At 39.7% G+C, this 20920-nt stretch overlaps 1 protein-coding gene across 11 annotated transcripts in view; it reads left to right on the top strand.

Annotated features, from left to right (window-relative positions):
* The window catches only part of SMARCA2 (SWI/SNF related BAF chromatin remodeling complex subunit ATPase 2), a 213165-nt gene that overhangs the window by 91953 nt on the left and 100292 nt on the right, over positions 1–20920 (top strand). For all 11 annotated transcript variants that reach the window (XM_055351083.2, XM_055351086.2, XM_031014359.3 and 8 more), the window contains 9 exons: positions 453–583; positions 807–864; positions 3469–3569; positions 4869–5016; positions 9066–9229; positions 10888–10954; positions 11628–11738; positions 14365–14607; positions 16037–16150. In XM_055351083.2, the coding sequence (XP_055207058.1) occupies positions 453–583; positions 807–864; positions 3469–3569; positions 4869–5016; positions 9066–9229; positions 10888–10954; positions 11628–11738; positions 14365–14607; positions 16037–16150 (1137 nt within the window). The remainder of the gene's footprint in view (positions 1–452; positions 584–806; positions 865–3468; positions 3570–4868; positions 5017–9065; positions 9230–10887; positions 10955–11627; positions 11739–14364; positions 14608–16036; positions 16151–20920) is intronic.

Below are 20920 nucleotides of genomic sequence, written 5' to 3'. Positions count from 1 at the left end.
GGTTTCTGAAGAACCTGACTCAGGGCTATCCCCAATATTATGCTCTACAACTGGTCTAGTGAGGACAGGCTGTGGTTGGGAGCAGGCAGAAGTTTGACAGAGCCATTACCGCTTTCCTGGCATTGTTGCCACTGTGGTCTGCCCTGCACCAGTGCACCTGTTGGTTTCCACACCCTTGCACTTCTAGCTCTTAACTCACAACCTTGGTGATGTATCTGGTTGCTGGAGCTGAGATTTGTGCCTGTATCTTAGCTACCAGGGAGGCAGCATTTTCAGTTTCTTTAGTGGGAGGTAGCCTCTCACCTCCCACCAAAACTCATTAGGTAGTGAAATTTCCAAACACAGAATAAGGTTTCACATGCTGGGCAGCAAAAAATGCTGAGAAACGTCCAGTACAGAACTGGGAGAAGGTCTTAACATCAAGCCGTGACATGATTTTCCCTCCTTTGTAGCCCATAGATGAGAGCAGCCAGATGAGTGACCTCCCTGTCAAAGTGACTCACACAGAAACCGGCAAGGTTCTGTTTGGACCAGAAGCACCCAAAGCAAGTCAGCTGGACGCCTGGCTGGAAATGAATCCTGGGTAAGGCATGAAAGCAGCGTTCATGGTGTTCTTTTAGCTTTTTAGATTTTGGTAATCTTGTACGATCTCGAAACTAAAACTACACAGCCTTTGCTGAGATGGTTGAAGTTGTTACTTGGATTTGTCTTTTGTACATAGAATGTGCTATTAAGTCATGTGTGTCTTTATTGTTTTGTAATTTAAAAAACTAAGCCCCCTCCTCTTCCTCACTCTTTTTCCTTAGTTATGAAGTTGCCCCTAGATCTGACAGTGAAGAGAGTGATTCTGATTATGAGGAAGAGGTATGTATGTATCTCTGTTTGGGGTTTATTGGTTTGAAAGTTATCAGAGGAAGAAATTCTTCCTGAATGTAAGCCCGGGCCTTGTGTCCTTCTATCATTTCTTCCTCCAGGATTGGCCTTTGGGTGACAGCTGGGGCTAAGGATTTACAAATGCTTTGATGGTGTATGCCTAGTGGTACAGTGATCTCTTGGAAGGCCCTGGCTAATGGGGAAACTTGGCACATTCTAAATTCACTTGAAACCAAGAGAAGAGAAGCTGGCATTAACTTGGGAGATGGTGAAGTGGTCTTTTGGGGGAGAATTGGAGATGGATTACCTTGGGAAAGGCCATACCATACCTCTAAGTGGTTCACATTGAGAATTAACTGCCAAAAAGTTCTGAAGTGCTTCAGACCTTAGAGTCTATTTGCAATTCTGAGTCTGGAAACTTTGACAAAAAGGGCAACATGGGCTTGGTTTAATGAGTTTATTGATCCTCTTGATTTCTCTCCAAATGTGATTCTTGTTTGAATTCCTTAGATATACTTGTTATCCAAAGAGAAGTGCTCAGTCTCTTGGAAGGAATACTTAGTATAACTAGAACCTAAAATGGGAATCTTGGGTATTTTTAATAGAAATTGAGAAATAATAAAATATTTGTTAAATCAACTACAAAATGTTTAATTTAATAATTACAAATAGAAGGATTAAAAGAAGATTTGCTCTCCTTTATTAGAGCATTGTTAATATATAGTCATTAGATCTGATATTTTTGAGAGTGCCGTAGTATAGGTGCTGAGGACAAGGTAAAACATCCTTACCCATAATAGCTTACCAGGGTCTCAAGACTATGGCTATTTTCCTTCTGTTTGTGGACCTGTGTTTTCCAAATTAGTCTTCCATGAGCACTTAATGCTTTTGTAAAGAGAAAGAATAATAAAAGTTACATTACAAAAAAGCATAATCATTAAAAAGCAAACATGGTTGGGCATGGTGACTCATGCCTATAATCCCAGCATTTTGGGAAGCTGACGCAGGAGAATTGCTTGAGTCCAGGAGTTCGAGACCAGCCTGGGCAACATGGTGAAACCCCATTTCTACAAAAAATACAAAAATCAGCGGGGCGTGGTGACGCATGCCCCCAGTTCCAGCTACTCGGGAGGCTGAGGTAGGAGGATGGCTTGAGCCCTGGGCAGAGACTGCAGTGAGCTGAGGTCGTGCCACTGCACTCCAGCCTGGGTGACAGAGCAAGATCCTGTTTTGTTGTGTTTTGTTTTTTAAAAGCAAATACTTTTTGGGGGATGCTATTTTTTCCCCCCAGCTACTCTATCTCTAAGATATTTAAAGGTGTCTTGTGTACTTGGATGAATGGGCTTATAAGTGACCTACTGGAAGAAGCTTCTCTTTGAGTAAGAGAGCCAGAGAGGGCAGAGCTAAGGTGAAGTAGGCCGCCTAGCCAGCAGGTGCCATCCTGAGAATGACAAGCACAGACAGCCCTTGTCCCTGGGCCCATCACACGGGTCTGCTGCAGGTGAGCCTGAGTGACATGTGGAGCATCATGTCCCCTCTCAGTGTTTTATTTCCTGGCCTGGAAAATGAAGGAGTTGTGCCAAGGCCTTAGCTGACTCCCTGCTTCTAAATGATCTGCTATCATAAGGTTTGATTTTTCTCCTTGATAGTTTGTCAATTCATACTTTGTCATTTAAGAGTTATGGAAAAGCATGGTTCTCTTTAAACCTGCTTTTCAAGGAAATTCTACTGGATTGTCTGGAAAGATTTAGCCTTCTACACCAGGTTAGTAGTGGACAGAATGGACACTTACTTAGTGATGCTTTCAAATGGGTCAGCTGGATGTAGTACTCAGTTGAGAAGGGAGAGGTATTGAATCCTTTGCCAAGTTATTGAGAGTTTTTAATCTCATTACTCTGCAATGTGTGATGTGAATCAGCCACAGAAAGCAGTGTGTTTACAAGATCCAGGTCCTCTACAGTGGACATATATGGGGCCATCCAAGTCCCATGGGCATTGTCAGGGAGAGTGGATTTTTTTTGTTTTGTGTTGTGTTTTGTTTTGAGGCAGAGTTTCGCTCTTGTTGCCCAGGCTGGAGTGCAGTGGTGTGATCTTGGCTCACTGGAACCTCTGCCTCCTGGGTTCAAGCGATTCTCCTGCCTCAGCCCCCCGAGTAGCTGGGATTACAGGCATGAGCCACTGCACCCAGCCATCAGAGAGAGTGTTTTTATGAGAAGGAGGATCCTAAGAGCTCTACAATCTGGCTTTGGAGAGAGTGCTACTGAGTGAGAGCAGATATGCTCTACAGGACTCTGATAACCAAATAATGATAAATATTTATGTTTCTGGCATGATATTTACATACTCATTCTTGGGAGCAAGGGTTCTAGGGGATCCTCAGAGAGTTCCCTTCATTATCTCATTCATGATTTCAACAGCAGTTGAATGGGGGTATTACCTTACTTAAGTAGATGTTACATTTACTTCCTCCCTGAATTTTATGATCTTACTTCATTTGTGAAGTTCAATACTAGCTCGTGTCTTTTCAGAAAATGTCAATCATAGAGATTTCCTTGTTAAAATATAATTTCCTCCCTATCTTTGTTCCTTCTCCAGGATGAGGAAGAAGAGTCCAGTAGGCAGGAAACCGAAGAGAAAATACTCCTGGATCCAAATAGTGAAGAAGTTTCTGAGAAGGATGCTAAGCAGATCATTGAGTATGTATTGAATTTTTCCCTTGGAAATGCATTGCATGAGGATGATGCTTAATGAATTTTCTTTTAGGAAATTTTGTTTAAGGAAGGCAACTAACTTCACGCCTACACTCTGCTTGAAACTGTGCTCTTAGAGGTCACCACTGAGTTCTGGGTTCCCAGGTCTCGGGGTTTCATGTTGATTCTCCATCCCTCCCTCCCTTCCTTCCTTCCCTTTCTTTACTTTCTTCCTCACTTCCTTACCCTTCTCTCTCCTTAATCCCTGCCTCCAGCTCAGGCTCACTCCTGAGCCTCACACCTGTTGTCTGCACCTCAATCCCAGATTGAACTAATGAAACTTATCTCCCTAACTGGCTGCTTCGCTGCCTTTCCTGCCTCCCTTGATGATATCAGCAGTCTCCCTGAAACCCAAGTGAGAGACACCATTCCTGTCTTACTCCTGCTGTCGTAGCCAAGTTGACCACCAACTCTTGCCCGGTCCCTGAACCCTCTCCAACCCTCCAAGTGCCCTGGCTGTGTGTCTCATCCATTCCTGTGGGCCCTCTACATCAAGGGTTTGCACATTTCTTTGCTTGTATAGCTGTACTATTAAAAGAAAACTGTTGTGAAACAATATAAAAGATGAGGTATTTTAAAAACCAGAAATAGACATCCTCATATTTCTCCCTTTTATTCCATGGTTGTGTGCCCCACTTTAGGGACCCTTCCTCGTAACAGTCTGCCCTGATCCTTCACTGAAGGTGTTAAGAATCCCCCTCAGTGGTTCCTCATTGCCTATAGAATAGCAGACTAGCTCATGAACAAGGCACAGAAGATAGAAGCCTACCTTTCCTCCTTCCTACCCCTTTAATGTTGGGTTGCCCTCTCCCCCTGCCTTCCCAGCTTTAGCCAGTGTTCTGTGAATAGGATTTATCTTTGTATTTAACAGTCTAGGACAGCTTCATCGGCAAAGTATTCATTTGCAGGTGTAGGGTTCAGGCTCCTATCTGTCTTTTGGGTCAAGGGGACCTGCATTTGAATCCTGGTTTCACTACCTTCTATGTGATCCAAACAAATGAAATAACCTCTCTAAGCCTCAGGTTCTCCACCTGCATAAAATGGGGATGATCATCATAACGCCTTTTGTGCTTGCTTTTTGAGAGGATTACAGATAGTGTATATTAACTGCATGGCAAGTAGTGGTTGATAAATAAAACACACTTATTGCAGCTATTTTAGGTTCTCAAATCATTTTTTGAGTGAAGTAAAACAACACATGCACACACATGTCTGTGTGTGATTCTCCACTTTTTCCTTTCCCAGGACAGCTAAGCAAGACGTGGATGATGAATACAGCATGCAGTACAGTGCCAGGGGCTCCCAGTCCTACTACACCGTGGCTCATGCCATCTCGGAGAGGGTGGAGAAACAGTCTGCCCTCCTCATTAACGGGACCCTAAAGCATTACCAGGTAATTGGCATGGTTTGAGTTTCCTTGGCAAGTTGTAACCATTTACCTAATTTTGATTGAAGTATGTCGTGCACATGTTGACTAAGGGCTTTTGATGACATTTTAGGCCACATCACTTATAATACTGAGATTCCTTTCATTGTGCCTATGATTCTTCTTTTAGAGTACTCCATGTTACCATCTTTACTAGGGCATGCCATACCCATTTTCTCTTTTATGCTTTTGGGATGTATTTTAAGTGATCTCTGCAAAATGGAAAACCCAGCCACATTCTATTAAACTGGAGAACATCCACGCCTCATCTTGAAGTATTTCTTTAAAATTTTTAGGTGTGGCTGTGGTTTTATGCCATGGATTCAACCCACCTAGGAGTAGCTGTCTACTACATTTATGCTTTTTCTTAAGACACAATAGGCCAGGCATGGTGGCTCACTCTTGTAATCCTATCACTTTGGGAGGCTGAGGTGGGTGGATCACTTGAGGTCAGGAGCTCGAGACCAGCCTGGCCAACATGGTGAAACCCTCTCTTTACTAAAAATACAAAAATTAGCTGGGTGTGGTGGCACATGCCTGTAATCCCAGCTACTCCGGAGGCTGAGGCAGGAGAATCGCTTGAGCTCGGGAGGTGGAGGTTGCAGTGAGCCAAGATCTTAGCACCACACTCCAGCCTGGGTGACAAAGTGAAACTCCATCTACAAAAAAAAAAGATATAATAAAATTGTGAGCATCTGTGCTTTGATTAAAAATTAGGCCAATGTTTTATTTGACCTGTCTGGATTGAGGCTAATTCCTGTGCTCTACCTTCTATCACTTAGTGACGTTTCCCAAATTGTGTTCCATGAGACATTTGTTCTATGAATTGTTCCTTAAAAATTAAAAAAGGAGGCCAGGTGCGGTAGCTCACGCCTGTAATCCCAGCACTTTGGGAGGCTGAGTCGGGCAGATCACAAGGTCAGGAGATTGAGACCATCCTTGCTAACACGGTGAAACCCTGTCTCTACTAAAAACACAAAAAAATTAGCTGGGTGTGGTGGCGGGCACCTGTGGTCCCAGCTACTCGGGAAGCTGAGGCGGGAGAATGGCGTGAACCCAGGAGGCGGAGCTTGCAGTGAGCCGAGATAGCACCACTGCACTCCAGCCTCGGCAACAGAGTGAGACTCTATCAAAAAAAATAAATAAATAAATAAAAATAAAAATAGATAAATAAAAAAAGAGGTTTGTGGCCAAATACTGTAACTAAGATTACCATATAAATTACTATTTCTAACTTGAATACTTGTGAACGTGAGTCGAGGGCCTTATTATTGATAATAGGCATAACCCTGGACTGTCCCTCAACAACAACCAGATATGATCACTCTGGCAGTGACCCCTCTTGTTAATTCACATGCCCGTCAGCACACTTAGGACTCTGCGGAAATCAACATGTAACCATAATGCACATCAGCATCCTGCAGTAAAATCACTTCTTTAACATTGTTTAACTTCATATTTCCCAAATTTCTTTGACTACCAAACCCTATTTTTATATCACCAATTAACATCCTGTAAGACTAGCGTCTTCTAGAATACACTTTAGGAAGTGTACTTGTTGGCATCAGGTCCTCTCTACTCTTAACACTTGGTACTGTGTCTGCTGCCCTTGCATAGGAGTGCAGAATACAATGACTGCCAGTACAGTACTGCCTTGATTGTGCTAAAGCACTAGCAGTTTTTACCTACCATTGCTTTTGCATCATCAGTGCAGATGTCAGCACAGTAAAAATGACAAGTAATGCCTTAGTATTGTCATGCTAATCATTTTGACCTCGTGGATCTCCTTCCAAGATCTTGGGGGGCCCTGAGAACCCCTGGAGCACATTCTGAGGACCACTGCTCTGGCCTTAGTAAGATCATGTTTTCTCCAAAGACCATGTCATAGTCCTGAGATCCAAAGCAGGTTTCATCTTGTTTGGCCTACCTGACATAGATGTTAACTCATAGCATGCTCTAATAAACTTTTGTATATCTGCATATGGGAGATCCATCTTTTGAATTATTTGTAAATAACTTGTAATGCCACATGGGTTTTCTTCTGTCATCCAACACCCTTCTAAGCAGTCTTCATCACTCTCTTTTCCAACCTAGCTCCTTCGACTTCCATATGTGAGTTTTATGCCTCTGTGTTGCTGAGCTGCTATAGATTCCCTGAACATGCCTTGCAGTGTCTCTCTGGGTTTATACCTTACGAAGTGCCTTCTTCCTGGAATCTTGACTAGCCATGTCTGCCTGATGAGATCTCACAAACCAGTTCAAGTTGTGGCTCAAACCTTCCCTGATCATTTCTCACCAGTTCAAGTTGTGGCTCAAAGCCTTCCCTGATCATTCTCTCCATAAGTAAGCTTTCTATCTTCTTGCTTCTTGACAGATTTTTGTGTCATTAATATTTACTTAACCTTGACATGGCTGAGGTCTTCCTGCTACTCCTAGAGAGCCACATAAGCTTGGTTCAATATATAATCCTCCCCCTGGCCAATTCTGCCAGTTTCCAGCCTGAGAAAATCCAAATTACTTCCCACAATTTTTGTGAATTTCTAGTCTCCTCTGCTGCTAGTTTCTGCTTCTGTTTTGTATTGAATTAGCACAAACGCAAAATTCAGCCCCTTTACCAATTTTCACTAAAAAAAACAGAAACAAAAATTCATCCTACAGAGTATCCAAAATGTTTCTTGTATTTAGTTGACTTTTCTAAAGCTCTGGTGGTTTCAGGGTCACGTTGCAGGCTGACAGCTTCTCCTGTCTACCACTGTTTGTTTTATAATAATTTCCCCTCTTTCCCTCTATCTTTTGCCCATTCTCTTGGAGGTTCTTCCTGTTTCTCTACTTATCTCTTGTTGTTGCTGTAGTTCTGCAGAAACCTTTAGGATGACTTTGGAATCTTGCATGGTACAAAGTATCTCAAGTGGCTTATGGAAATATTGCTTCAAACCAATGTAGTGTCTCCCTAAGAAAAATTCTTGTCAATACAGTTTTATATGTATACATATACATTGGCACTGTCAACCACTTCTTGGTATATGTGTATATGTGCCTCATTCATTGTTTTCTCTTTTATTTGAGCTTCTGAAGGGAGGCATGCATCTTACAGACCTTGGTATCTATCTGCTACAGCTCCTTGCATGGCCCCTTGCACAGAATAGTCATTTAATAAATATTTTAAATAAACTAATTGCTTGCTTTGTTCTTACATAAAAAATTAACATTTCCCTAAGCATAACATCATTAGCAAGCTAAATTGACTTTAGCAAATATATATATAATTGATCCTATCATTTAAATCCAGCATCTGTGGTATGATGGTGGAAGGGAATTGTTGGTTGGGGGATGGAGGTTTAACAATTTTGTGTTTTCACCCAACCTTACTTTTGTACTTAACGTGGGGAATCTCTGGTACAGTGTTTTTGTACTTCAGAAATACGTTGAGCGTGTTTCCAGTCATCAGCTTCCAGTGTGCAGCCTTTGGGGAGTACCCACATTACAAAGTTTCCATGTGCTGCCTGGGAACTTTCTCTCTGCCAGGAAGAGAAATGTCCTCCTGTGGTCCCAGCAGAGTGTCCCTGGCTCCCTGGTCACTCCGCCTTTTCACTGAGGGGACCTCACCCATATTACCAAAAAGGCTGTTTTTAATAATCTGTGATCTGTGTGCCAAATCTGCCTTCACATTGGCTTTTTATTCTTGGAGTGGTTGGATTAGATTTTGGTTTGGGCTTTTTTCATTTATAATAATTCTAGAATGTCACATACTGTGAAATACTAAGTGTGGATGAGCGGCAAAGCTGCTTTAAAACTCACCTGTCAAGAAGCAAGAAGATAGAAAGCTTACTCATAGAGAGAATGATCAGGCTCATATTTTACATTCTTTTTGCATTGGTGCTTCCCCCATTCTCCTACTGTGGGAAACCCAACATATAGCACTGAGGAGTTAAGAAGTCACAGCCTCACTTGAGTTGTATTAGTATTAATTACCTGTGCAGATCTTGGATAATTGAAGCAATTACTCTTCATTTCAGCTCCAGGGCCTGGAATGGATGGTTTCCCTGTATAATAACAACTTGAATGGAATCTTAGCCGATGAAATGGGGCTAGGAAAGACCATACAGACCATTGCACTCATCACTTATCTGATGGAGCACAAAAGACTCAATGGCCCCTATCTCATCATTGTTCCCCTTTCGTAAGTAAAGTCATTTATTCCACAGTCATCGTTCTTTATGTTGTAGAGTGCCCGATTAGTAGCTTGTCCTTGTTTTTTACTTAAGACAGAATTGTAGCATGTACTAACCTAAATCCAGATTACCAAGAGCATGTAATCTGGATTTAGGTTTTAATTTCCCACCCCTCCCCATCCTAGCCTGTTTGATTGGCTATTTAAGCACGGGACCGAGTGATTTTATCAGCCATCAGCATTACAGGTCTGCACAGCGTGAACACTGCATAGTGAGTCTTGCTCATCATTATTCTTTTTTTTTTTTTTTTTTTTTTTTTTTTGAGACGGAGTCTGGCTCTGTCGCCCAGGCTGGAGTGCAGTGGCGCAATCTCAGCTCACTGCAAGCTCCGCCTCCCGGGTTCACGCCATTCTCCTGCCTCAGCCTCCCGAGTAGCTGGGACTACAGGCGCCCGCCACCACGCCCGGCTAATTTTTTGTATTTTTAGTAGAGACGGGGTTTCACCATGTTAGCCAGGATGGTCTCGATCTCCTGACCTCGTGATCCGCCCGCCTCGGCCTCCCAAAGTGCTGGGATTACAGGCGTGAGCCACCGCGCCCGGCCGCTCATCATTATTCTTTAAGTGGCTCACAAAGGGGAAAGTTGTGTGTGTGTGTGGGTGTGTGAGATTTCTTTGATTTTTTCCTTATTCCATTTCCAAAAGATGATATATTCTTAAATCTTCCTTTTAAAAGCAGAACATAAATCAAAATCATAACTAACATAAGTTTTGCATTAAAATAACCTTAGTATGTGCACTGAGGTTATGTTTCAATGAGTTTGCTGCTTAGTAAGGACAGGCCTTTGCTGTTCGCCATTACGTTCCCAGTGCCTCACCTGCTAGGTGGTTCTTAGAAGGTCCTAAGTGGGCACTACTGAGTGAGGGCACAGTGATTCACAAGCACCCTCCCTGGGAGTTCAGTGTGTCTGAGCCTGTGGGTGTTAGGTTGCAGCTTTATTCACCAAGGTCTTGTTATAGATCTCAATGCTGATATGAACTTGGACCTTCAGTAAGAAGAAGGATTCTATTAATATTATTGTGTTTTCTTTGAATTTTTTCTGATGAAGACTATTTGCAGCCCTTTTTGTATGAATTATCTGTATCTATAATATTTAGGCATCTTTTGCATTTGATCTATACTTTGCGTGTTCTGAATCATATACAGTGACACTTTCAGGGCTTTAAAAAACGTCATTCAATATTTCTTCCCCTGTTCCCTCTTGACAGATTGATTTTATGTTTTCATGTGGTTTTATAATTTCTTTTTCCTGACTCATCTTTTTTCTGAACCTATATGGCTGTTTATGAAGATTCCTAAAATCATTCTGGCAATTGCTCTTTTTTAATATCATATTACAGTTTAGTTTTTTGCTCTCTATATTTATGTATTCTTTAGTTTTTTTCTTACAAGATTTTTTTATGAACCACAAACTTGTCATGTTTTGTGACAGTTTGTTTTGAACTTATCTCTAATTTCCACACCTTTAAAATAAATATCTCGTTGAGATATGTTATATTCTGTAGCCCCTTTCAAGGTGAGGCCTGAAAATGAATAAGAACATCTTTTTAACCATTGATTTTTATACAAATGTCTTTTTTCTGTGTTGTTTTTTTTTTGTTCCATAGGACTCTATCTAACTGGACATATGAATTTGACAAATGGGCTCCTTCTGTGGTGAAAATTTCTTACAAGGTTTGGAATGCTGTATTTATATATAAATGTGGAAAAGCAAAAAATAGACCCTATTTTCTTCATTCCATATGCACATCTGTGAACTGTATTTGGTTGTAAAGTTTTGTCATGTACATCATGTACTAAACCGTGAGAGTTAATCATCCCAAGAAGATTACTGTAATAAACCATAATTACTTTCAGATAGTGAAATCCAGAAGAAAATTGTTAATTATCATATTGCAAGGTTTCTGATGAGAGTAATACAAATGACAAATATCACACATTCTGCGTGCTGCTGACTGGCTCGCTGTGGGCTGCTACTGTGCCGACTGTTCCTGCAAAGTCAGGCAATTACCCGGATGCCCGGGCTGCCTGCTGTACTTTCTCAAAGGAACTGGAGCCTTTCAGCAGAGCGGTGGGTTCTCTACTACCACAAATTCACTGTCATTTCCATTTCCCTTTGCCCTCCCACTGTCTTTGGTGGGAAAACCTTTCTAAAAAAAGATCTGAAAAGGGTCAAGACGTGTAATTTAGCCAAAACTTCCTCGTGTATAATAGATCAGTCTATGAGAATGTGTGTCTGTGCATTCTTCAGTCACATGTCTGGGCATCATTAAGCTATGAAAAGTGAGAAATAATGCACATATATGTCCATAGGATCATGCATGTATTTTTTTTTCTTTCCATTCAGGGTACTCCTGCCATGCGTCGCTCCCTTGTCCCCCAGCTACGGAGTGGCAAATTCAATGTCCTCTTGACTACTTATGAGTATATTATAAAAGACAAGCACATTCTTGCAAAGGTATGTTTTTAAAAAATTATTTTCTCTCTAATTAGGACCATTGCACTGGAATGTGAAGTATTGCCCAAGTCAGTAGTGTAATTGGATCCTTAGATTGCTTGTCCTTTTCTTTATTTTTTTAAAATTTTTTCAGAGTTTGATATGTTTTGGTCATGGATTTGATTTCATGCATGCTGTTTGTGTGTGTGTGTGTGTGTGTGTGTGTGTGTGTGTGTATGATTGATCCTGGGGCGGCTCTTGTCTATCCCCTCAGAGTTGATGAGTTTACATCTCTTGCAGTTCACCTGGTTGCTTCTGCAACTCTTTTCTCTGTAACAGCTTTGAACATTCTCGGGAAAGAAATAATTGTTTTTGTTGCCCTGAGATATTGTCAGTGTAACTTCATTCTTCTTGTGCCTTTGTTTCTCCAAAGATGAGCCAGACACCTCTCCATATGGTCTCCACCATATGAACGTTTATCCAAGCAGTGGCTTTTGTGGTAGTGTTGTTTCAGGTTTTTCCTGGTGAAATAATAGACTATCATTGTTGGAATTACTTAAGGTTGTTTCTGTGACTATTTATTTGAAACTGAGAAAAAGGTGTTTCTGTGACTTACATGTCTCCTAATTTTTATGTCCTAAGTTGTTCCTTAGCCACAAAGTAGAAATTTTTACTCCCATTTATATCATCTTGTCTTCTAATACGTTCATGTAGAAAGATGGAAGTACTCTCTTTCGTGGAACAGATAATGAAAACTCTTTTTTTTTCTCTTTAGTAATTTTTTTTACCCCATGATGTTTTGAAAGCACTATAATCTGAAACTAAGTTATGTCCAAAATTGAATAGAATCTCTATTTCTGGGGTCTATTCTACCTCTGCATTAAACTCTTGCTCTGGGAACTGAGAGTTCCCTTCATGGCATCATAGGAAATAACAAAAAGGAAATGTGTTCCCAGGGGAGGTTTAATAATTGAGATGGCACTGGCAACAATGCTGTGTTCCACCTCCTCACACTCAGAGATGAATTTGGCAGTGTCAAAAATGATGTGTTTTCAATATTACTATGGGAATGTGTTTGTACATTTGAGATCCTTTTAAAAAAATTCATCTTGTGTCTTCTGCATATGTATTTCAAGATTCATTGGAGACGCCTGGTAATGAGATGCACTGCTTTTATTTGTTACTGGAGAAATGGAGCTATAGAAAGAGGTAGTAATTTTGTCCAAGTGGAAGACCTAATTAGTAGTAGAACCAATAGCAAAATCAAAGGCCTCTGATTCTTTATTATTTCGTAAGCTAAATTAGGCAGGAAAGTAGATTTAGGATATTTATTTAAATATATTTTTTGTCTGCTTGCCTCTTTTCATGCTATTGGTAAGTCTGAGGCAGTTGATTGTACAGCTTTAATTATCCTTAAACACTTTTCTTAGAGGTGGTGGAGGAAGGAAAAAAAATCGAGGTAGTTTTTTTTTTTTTTTTTTCTTACCTGTACATCCCAGCCTGACTGATGATTTTATTCCTTTTCCCCTGGCATGTCTGATGCTTCTAATGAGGAAGGCAAGGACTGTATAGAATACTTTCCTCATCTCCCTTCTCTCTCTAGGAGCTTTGCAGCAGGATCTGGGGACATGTGAGCACCAGATGTTTTTCTTGGCCATTGCCACTGTTTTGTAGAGAATGGATAGGCTTAGTGGAACATTCCTCATTGTTCTCACTTTAAGAAACTGAACAGTGCTCTTAAGAGGACTGAAGGGTAAGGTATGAGAGAGGGAACGTACTGTGTAGACAGGAAGGAGGACTGGGCCATATAAGCATTCTGGACGTTTTATGCAATTGTCATGTTGGGGAAGTATGCTGTATTTCATTCTGCAGTTTTGGCATAAATAGAGGAATGATATTTTTGCAGTGCGCTTTCTGCCAGTGAGTATATTCTTTTATTTTAGATAAAACAGGGGTCCTAGATCTGGCAGGTAAGGAATGTGCATGTATTGAGGGAGCTTCGTTGTCAGACCTAATTTTTGAAAAGCTGTATGTATAAATTTAATGTGAAATAGTCCAACTTTTAAATGTTAGCAACCAGTCCAAACAAAACAAAACACACTTCCGAGCCAAGCCCTAAAGGTAGTAACCAGCCAGGCTAATAGAAAAGAAGGCATGGAGCCAAGAATATCTCAGCTGTAGAACCTGCTAGGGCCATCTTGGAAAAATCAGTCATTAACCTCTGCTTCAGGTGGGTACCTATATTCTGTGCCTGTCATGAGCTGAAATATGAAATAGCATGACCATGAAATCTGGGATAGCTGTCATGATACGTATTAATAGAAGGGGCATTGGATGGGGAGAGGCAGGATCCACACATGGAAACAACCATGTCATTCTGGACCCAAATTTCCTTCTTTGTAAAAAGTTGATTTGGAATTACGTGGTCTGTAAGGAACATTGTTGCTTTAACATTCTATTATTATAGGATGTCTTATGCGGCCTATCAGGCATGAGACATTGTTGAGATTCCCTTGTCTCAAAGGTAATCACAGCATATCATATACCAAGGATGGGTTCTTTGGTTTTCCGCACCACCACTTGCTTGTTGGAAATAGTTGTATTTTCCCTTGCTTACCACACGTCCGTCCTTCCTCTTGTGTTATAGATTCGGTGGAAATACATGATAGTGGACGAAGGCCACCGAATGAAGAATCACCACTGCAAGCTGACTCAGGTCTTGAACACTCACTATGTGGCCCCCAGAAGGATCCTCTTGACTGGGACCCCGCTGCAGAATAAGCTCCCTGAACTCTGGGCCCTCCTCAACTTCCTCCTCCCAACAATTTTTAAGAGCTGCAGCACATTTGAACAATGGTTCAATGCTCCATTTGCCATGACTGGTGAAAGGGTACTGGTCTGACTTTTGTTTTTTCCACTGCATGACAATGATATGAAATGAAAGGCCCTAAAGCTGAGAACATTAGAGCCACAGAACACCCGCAGGGTGGTTTCCACTGTTGTTTATTTTATGAAACCCATCGGTGGGTGGACATGGTCTCGTGGTGGGGTTATTTTCCCCTCCTAGGAAAATGGATCTAGTGGTACATGGGGCATCTAACCCCTTTGTCTTTTGCCAGCATGTTTACCAGGCTACCAGAAAAGGGTCCCAACCGGTGGAATGCTTAACTGCAGTGGGCCACAGGGAGGATGAACATGGAGATATTTTGCTGAAGTAATTTAACCAGACCAAATTAACCAACTAAATACAAGCTTTAAACAAATCTTTCCTTGTTATAAACTTGGAGTTCCCTTTAAAATATTTCCACATGAAGATTTTGTGTGTAAAACAGAACTAGTTTTCACAAATTTTCTGCAGACCTTTTTTTTTTTCTTTTTAGGTTTTAATGTGATTTTCAGTTTTGTGTGTACATAAATAGTCTTCCTGGAGTAGCCATTTATTTTCCAATTTCTTATTGTTCCTTCCACTGTCTTCTCTTAAGAGCTCATTTGTGAAAGGTAGACAGTGGGCCATTGCAAGAAAAGAAATGAGCACATGTCATTTTCATAGTGGTTCCTCATTCATAGGAATGAAAAGCCACTAAAAATACTTTAGTAAAATTTCGGTTTGAATTATTTGGCCCTTTAATGTTGAGGCACGTGGGCCCATCCTCAGTAGTTAACTCACTGGCTTGCCCTTTTGTAGAAAGTAGTGTCAATCAACTCTGCCCCCTAGAGGTTAATAGGAGAAGGTGAAAGAGAAAGCCGGGAAATTTATAAGATGGACTAAACTTGAACTAGATACGGCTGAGAAAAGGAAAGGAGTGAAGTTAGAGGGACTTAGAGGTCCACCAGCATAAACTGGATCAACTCTTGTTCCTCTTCTTTATATGTTCAAGCCGCTGTTCCTTTAGTATGTTTCTGTGTCTGAGACAACCAAGACGAAGGGCCTAACTTAAGGCTGCCACTTTAAATAGGGAACATATTAACTATTGCCCCCCTTCTCCCATTCTATCTCAATCTTCAGTCTGTCTTTATTGACAGTCATATCCCATACAATTTGAGGCTGTTGACACTACTGATAAAAAACTGGTGGCTTCCGGGCTCTTTTTCATAGAACTCAGCATTAAGACAAAGACACCTATTTGGAGGTCATTTTGTTACCACTTGGTAGGCAGGTGGGAAGATAATTCAGAGGTAGATATGACAGGCTTAAACTTGGCTTTAATGCATGTAAAATGTCAATCATGTATTGAACCACATATATGTAACATAAAGCTTTATTGTATGAAACATCCTTTTCTTTAAAAAATCAAATTCATAATAAGCCTCTCTTACAGGTGGACTTAAATGAAGAAGAAACTATATTGATCATCAGGCGTCTACATAAGGTGTTAAGACCATTTTTACTAAGGAGACTGAAGAAAGAAGTTGAATCCCAGCTTCCAGAAAAAGTATGTTGCACAACCAAAAGTTGTGGGGTTTTTTTTTCCTCCAGCAAATATATTTGAAGTACCTGCCTCTGAAATTGTGTTTCTGAAACAGCAGACTCATATTGTAGTTAATAGTATCTTGAAAATATCTTAAATTGTTTTTTTGTTTGATAGGGCTAGAGAGAGCAGGGAAATTATAGCATTTGCAGCCTGTTTTCCAAAAGCGTTCGAGCAGATTTTATAAAATTATCAAATTCACTGAGTCTCATTTACATTTTAATTTTAGATTTTTTTTTTTTTTTTAAGTTATGGACCTCATTGAGTTCACTGTTGCAGGCACTGTAGAATTGTTCTGCTTATAAGTGAATGGAAGATTTGGTGTTGGGGACTTGATTCATCATTGAAGGGGGTGGTAAACATTTACAGGTTTTCTAGAAATTTATTTAACATTTGATGTTTGTGATGTCACCATTCTGACAGTAAGTGAAAAAACAGAGTTCCTGCAAATTACAGACACATCATCTAATTATTCGGGGACATTATTTTTGTTCTGTGCCATAAAAATTAAGTTCCTGTGAACATTTTAAGCCAGTATTTTTCAGACTAACTTTTGGAAACTTAGTCTGCAGTACTTTAGAACACCTTTTGAGCCCTTAGCTCCATGTTTTGGGGTTGGATTTTAGTATTAGTTTAATATGTTTCTGATCATATTTTGGAACCATGCATATTTGAATTCTAAGTTTCATTCTCTTAAAGATAGTTTAGCATTGTATACTATTTGTTGCATGAGGTATTTTGATTTGAGTTTTTTCTTTAGAAGAGCCAATTCTGAAATGTCTTATTTTTGCATGATTGTGGTTTTTCTGGGTAACAGCTCTATTTTTGGACAGATTGGTTCATCCTGTTCATTTTTAAGTGGGAGTTTTCAAGATGGTGTACAAAGTTGATCACTTTGTTAAGAGAGAATTTTATTCCCTAATCCTTTATGCATTGTCAGAAAAAAAAATTAAAAGTGACTTTTATACCATGCATATCTCAGTGAAAGTCTAAGTGTTTAAGTATTTTATTCTGCTGGTGAATGCATCTTGGATGTAGAATGCTATTGATATTCCCTTGGACTTCGTGTGGTCTTGGCCTCTGGGTAGCACCCTTTCTGTTCAAGATGGAGTTTAGTTACTGAGTAGATAAATTGATGAATGGGTATAATGGCCATGTGGGTGCCTTGAATTACTTCCTAGCATACAGTTACGGTGATTCGGCAAGTGAGAGAGATGGAATGTTAAACATTTTAATTTATCCCATAATTTCTTTTTTTTTCTTTAGAAGAGGTATAAAATAAAAGGCAATTAACTGAAGCCCTTCATTTATTCATTCCATAAGACTTCTTAATCTTATTCATTCACTTCTAAGACTGGCTAATACAGATAGATTTTTAAAAATATATTGCAAGTTGAAAGTATGTTATGTTGTAAGAAAATCCACTAGAGAAAAATTGAAATTTTTGCAGCTTAAGAATTATGAGGTGATTAATTATATCACAAAGGAATTCTTTGCTTTACAAAAATATTTATTTTATGGTTCTTTCTACAAGAGAAGTTCCTGAGTATACTTGAAGGATGATAAAATTTTTAAGAAATGTATTTATCCTCAAATGATCAAGAGTATGTCTCTTGCATAAAGTATACATGTATTTATTAACACCCAGAGTATTATATTTGAGGTATGTAAAATACTCAGTGTGTGGTATTATCTATCTTTAGAGGTATCTGTACCTTTAAAGGCAGCGATGTTATCTTTTCCTTTGGTGGAGTGGAAATCATGGGCTCTGCCTGTCAGAGTAGGCATGGGTTTCACCACATTCTCCATCTCTTACTATGTGAACTTGGGCAAGTCATCTAACCTAAACGGGTCTTAGTGTTCTCATCAGTGAACTGGAAGATAAATGACTCTGTCTTATGGAGTTGTGAGGATTAAATGATGTAGGGCTCCTAATACCATGCCAGGCACATGGTAGGCACCCAACCAATGACAGCTGCTTCTACCATATTCCTTATTTTCTACTCATGTTGCTGTCTCTGTTATTAATGGGAGTTCCATTTTCCTATTCTTGAAGCTCTTTCTCACTGTTCTCTTGTCTTTGCTATCCTTCCGGTAGCCCCCCCACATCTCTCTCCATAAACTTTTCAAGCACTTTGTGTGTGTATATGGTTGTTGTTGTTATGGCTGGGCTGATGTTCATTTTCTACTTTTTCAGCCTTGTTAGGATTTTTTTTTTTTTAGCCTGGGGAAAGTTGGAAATTTCATTGCCATCTTAGGGGGTAAAGAAGTTTCTTCTACCACCACTGCTTACAGCCACAAACAATGCGTATGTCTTACTTAGCCTGAATAAAGAATCCAGAAAGGAGCTATGGCAGATGGAGGAAAAGGCTAAATACTTTCACAGCAGTAATTCTCAAATGTTTTTATGAAAAAAGAGCCATATAGGAAAGAGGCTTTTACTTTTATTTTTTAATTTATGTGTAGTAAAATTTGCTTCTTTTGGTGTATAGTTTTATGAGTTTTGACAAATGAAGAGTTGTGTTAACCATGCCCACAACAAAAATTCAAAACAATGTAATCATCCACCGCTCCAAAAAAAATTCCCTGGTATTTCCTGGTACTACTTCTTTTCAGTCAAACCCTCCCTCAGCTCTTAGCCTCATGCAGCAACTAATCTGTTCTCCATCCCTGTCTATAGCTTTATCTTTTCCACAATGTCGTATGAGTAGAATAAGACAATATATAACCTTTTGCATGTTTTTTTTTAATTTGGCAAAATGTGTTTCAGATTCATCCATGTTGTTGCATGTATCAATAGTTGGTTCATTTTTATTGTTGAATAATATTCCATTATATGGATGCAGCGCAGTTTGTTTGACATTTGGGTCATTTCTAGTTTTTGACAATTATGAATAGAGCTGCTATAAACTTTCATGTACAGGTTTTTGTGTGAACATAGGTTTTCATTTCACTTGAGTAAACGCCTTAGGTGTATGACTGGTTGATCGAATGGTCAGTGTATACATAGATTTGTAAGAAACTTCTGCATTGTTTCTTAGACTGTCTGAAGCACTGGGTAGTCCCACCAGAACTTGGGACCATTCCACTATATGACCATTCCACTTCCTCCACATTCTCATTAGTGCTTGCTATTGTCAGTTTTTCAAGATTTTTAGCCATTCAATAGGTGCATAGTGGCGTCTTGTAACTTTGATTTGCATTCTCTAATGTCTAATATTGTTGAGCATCTTTTCATGTGCTTTCTCAGGTGAAACTAAAGCAGGTATATAAAGGCCCCAGTTTTGTAAATGCAGGTCAACCGCATAGGAAAATTAGCTTTAATATTAGTCTAATGAAACACTTAATGAGCAAGGGAATATACCCACCCCCCAACCACCAACACCGCTAAGCTGTTGGCATAAAATCCATTTCTTATGCACGGGAAAGAATGCCAAATAGAAAAGGGATTATATAAGAACAACTTAAGCTAAATAAAAATTGATTTTTCTATTTAGCTCACATTTAAGGTTGTCTGTGCTGACTCTTTTGTTAATTCATATCATCAAGAACCAACTATACTTGCAATTGGCTGGGTATTTCTTTATGTCTAAATATGCTAAAATATGTATATAATATCTGAGGTTAACTAGAGGTTGACCTACCTAAAGTCAATCCTGATTCTGATATAATTTGTGAAAAACACCAACAAAGCTTTGCTTACATTGGCAATTTGTGTATTCATTATATCAAATTTTGGAATGCTTAGCATAATTAATCATTACTTTGTTCCTCTCTCATGCCATAGCGTTTAGAACCTGAGACTTTTCGTAAATTGAATCATATTGTTTACAAATCTCAGTTCACAAAGTGGTGATATATCGCATGTAGTTTAGGTTTATTATTCCAATAAAACATCCTTTAGGAAGGGGAATTATAAATGAAGAATAGTATTCAGGTAGAAGCTATGAACAAAGTTCAAATACTTCTACAGGGGTATATAAGAAGAAATGCTGAGCCAGTATAATGACCTGATTTGCCTACTTTTAGGGACCAGTTAGGCCATTTACTAACATAAGAATGCTTAGGAGATAATTACCAGATACATGAGGTCAGCACCTCAGTTTTACATATGATTTAAATAAAAATAGCTCCAGTGGCTCTCACAAACCTAACTTACTGGGAGAATCACCCCCGTGAAGAAGTCACAAGTTTCATTTGCTATAGCACCAGTATATTTTGAGGAGCTTTCACATGCATGCTCTAAACAGATGCCATCACATTTTTTGGGGGATGAACTCAGACTCAACCGAGTTGGAGTTGGCACGATTATTATAAAAACTTCTCTCATCACTGTGATTCAGTGTGGTGGATTTCTAATTGTTCAGTCCATCCCTTTTCTTGATACAAACCTGTTGATTGCCTGCTCTGTACGTTATACTGCACTCAGGCCAGGTGGGAGGCACAATATACCAGAAATGGGAGGCATGGTGTGAGAAGTCAACAGACTTGGCTGTGGAGATGAGGGCTACTCACACTGAATAATAGTGTGGCAATGCAAGGCAGCATCATCCCACCAATCAGAATGAATGATCCGGGCATTCAGGTGGTTTAGGACGGGGTACCCAGTATGTACACATGGGTGTATGTGTTGGGAAATGCTTATTAGTAATCCATTGGGTGGAGAAAGATGTTAGAACAATCATATATATTGATCTTTCTCTTAAAAAATCTTCACTGATATTTAACATGCAG

Source organism: Gorilla gorilla, chromosome 13 (assembly GCF_029281585.2).
Source record: "Gorilla gorilla gorilla isolate KB3781 chromosome 13, NHGRI_mGorGor1-v2.1_pri, whole genome shotgun sequence".
NCBI lineage: Eukaryota > Metazoa > Chordata > Mammalia > Primates > Hominidae > Gorilla > Gorilla gorilla.
This window is presented reverse-complemented; position numbering and strand designations above follow the sequence as displayed.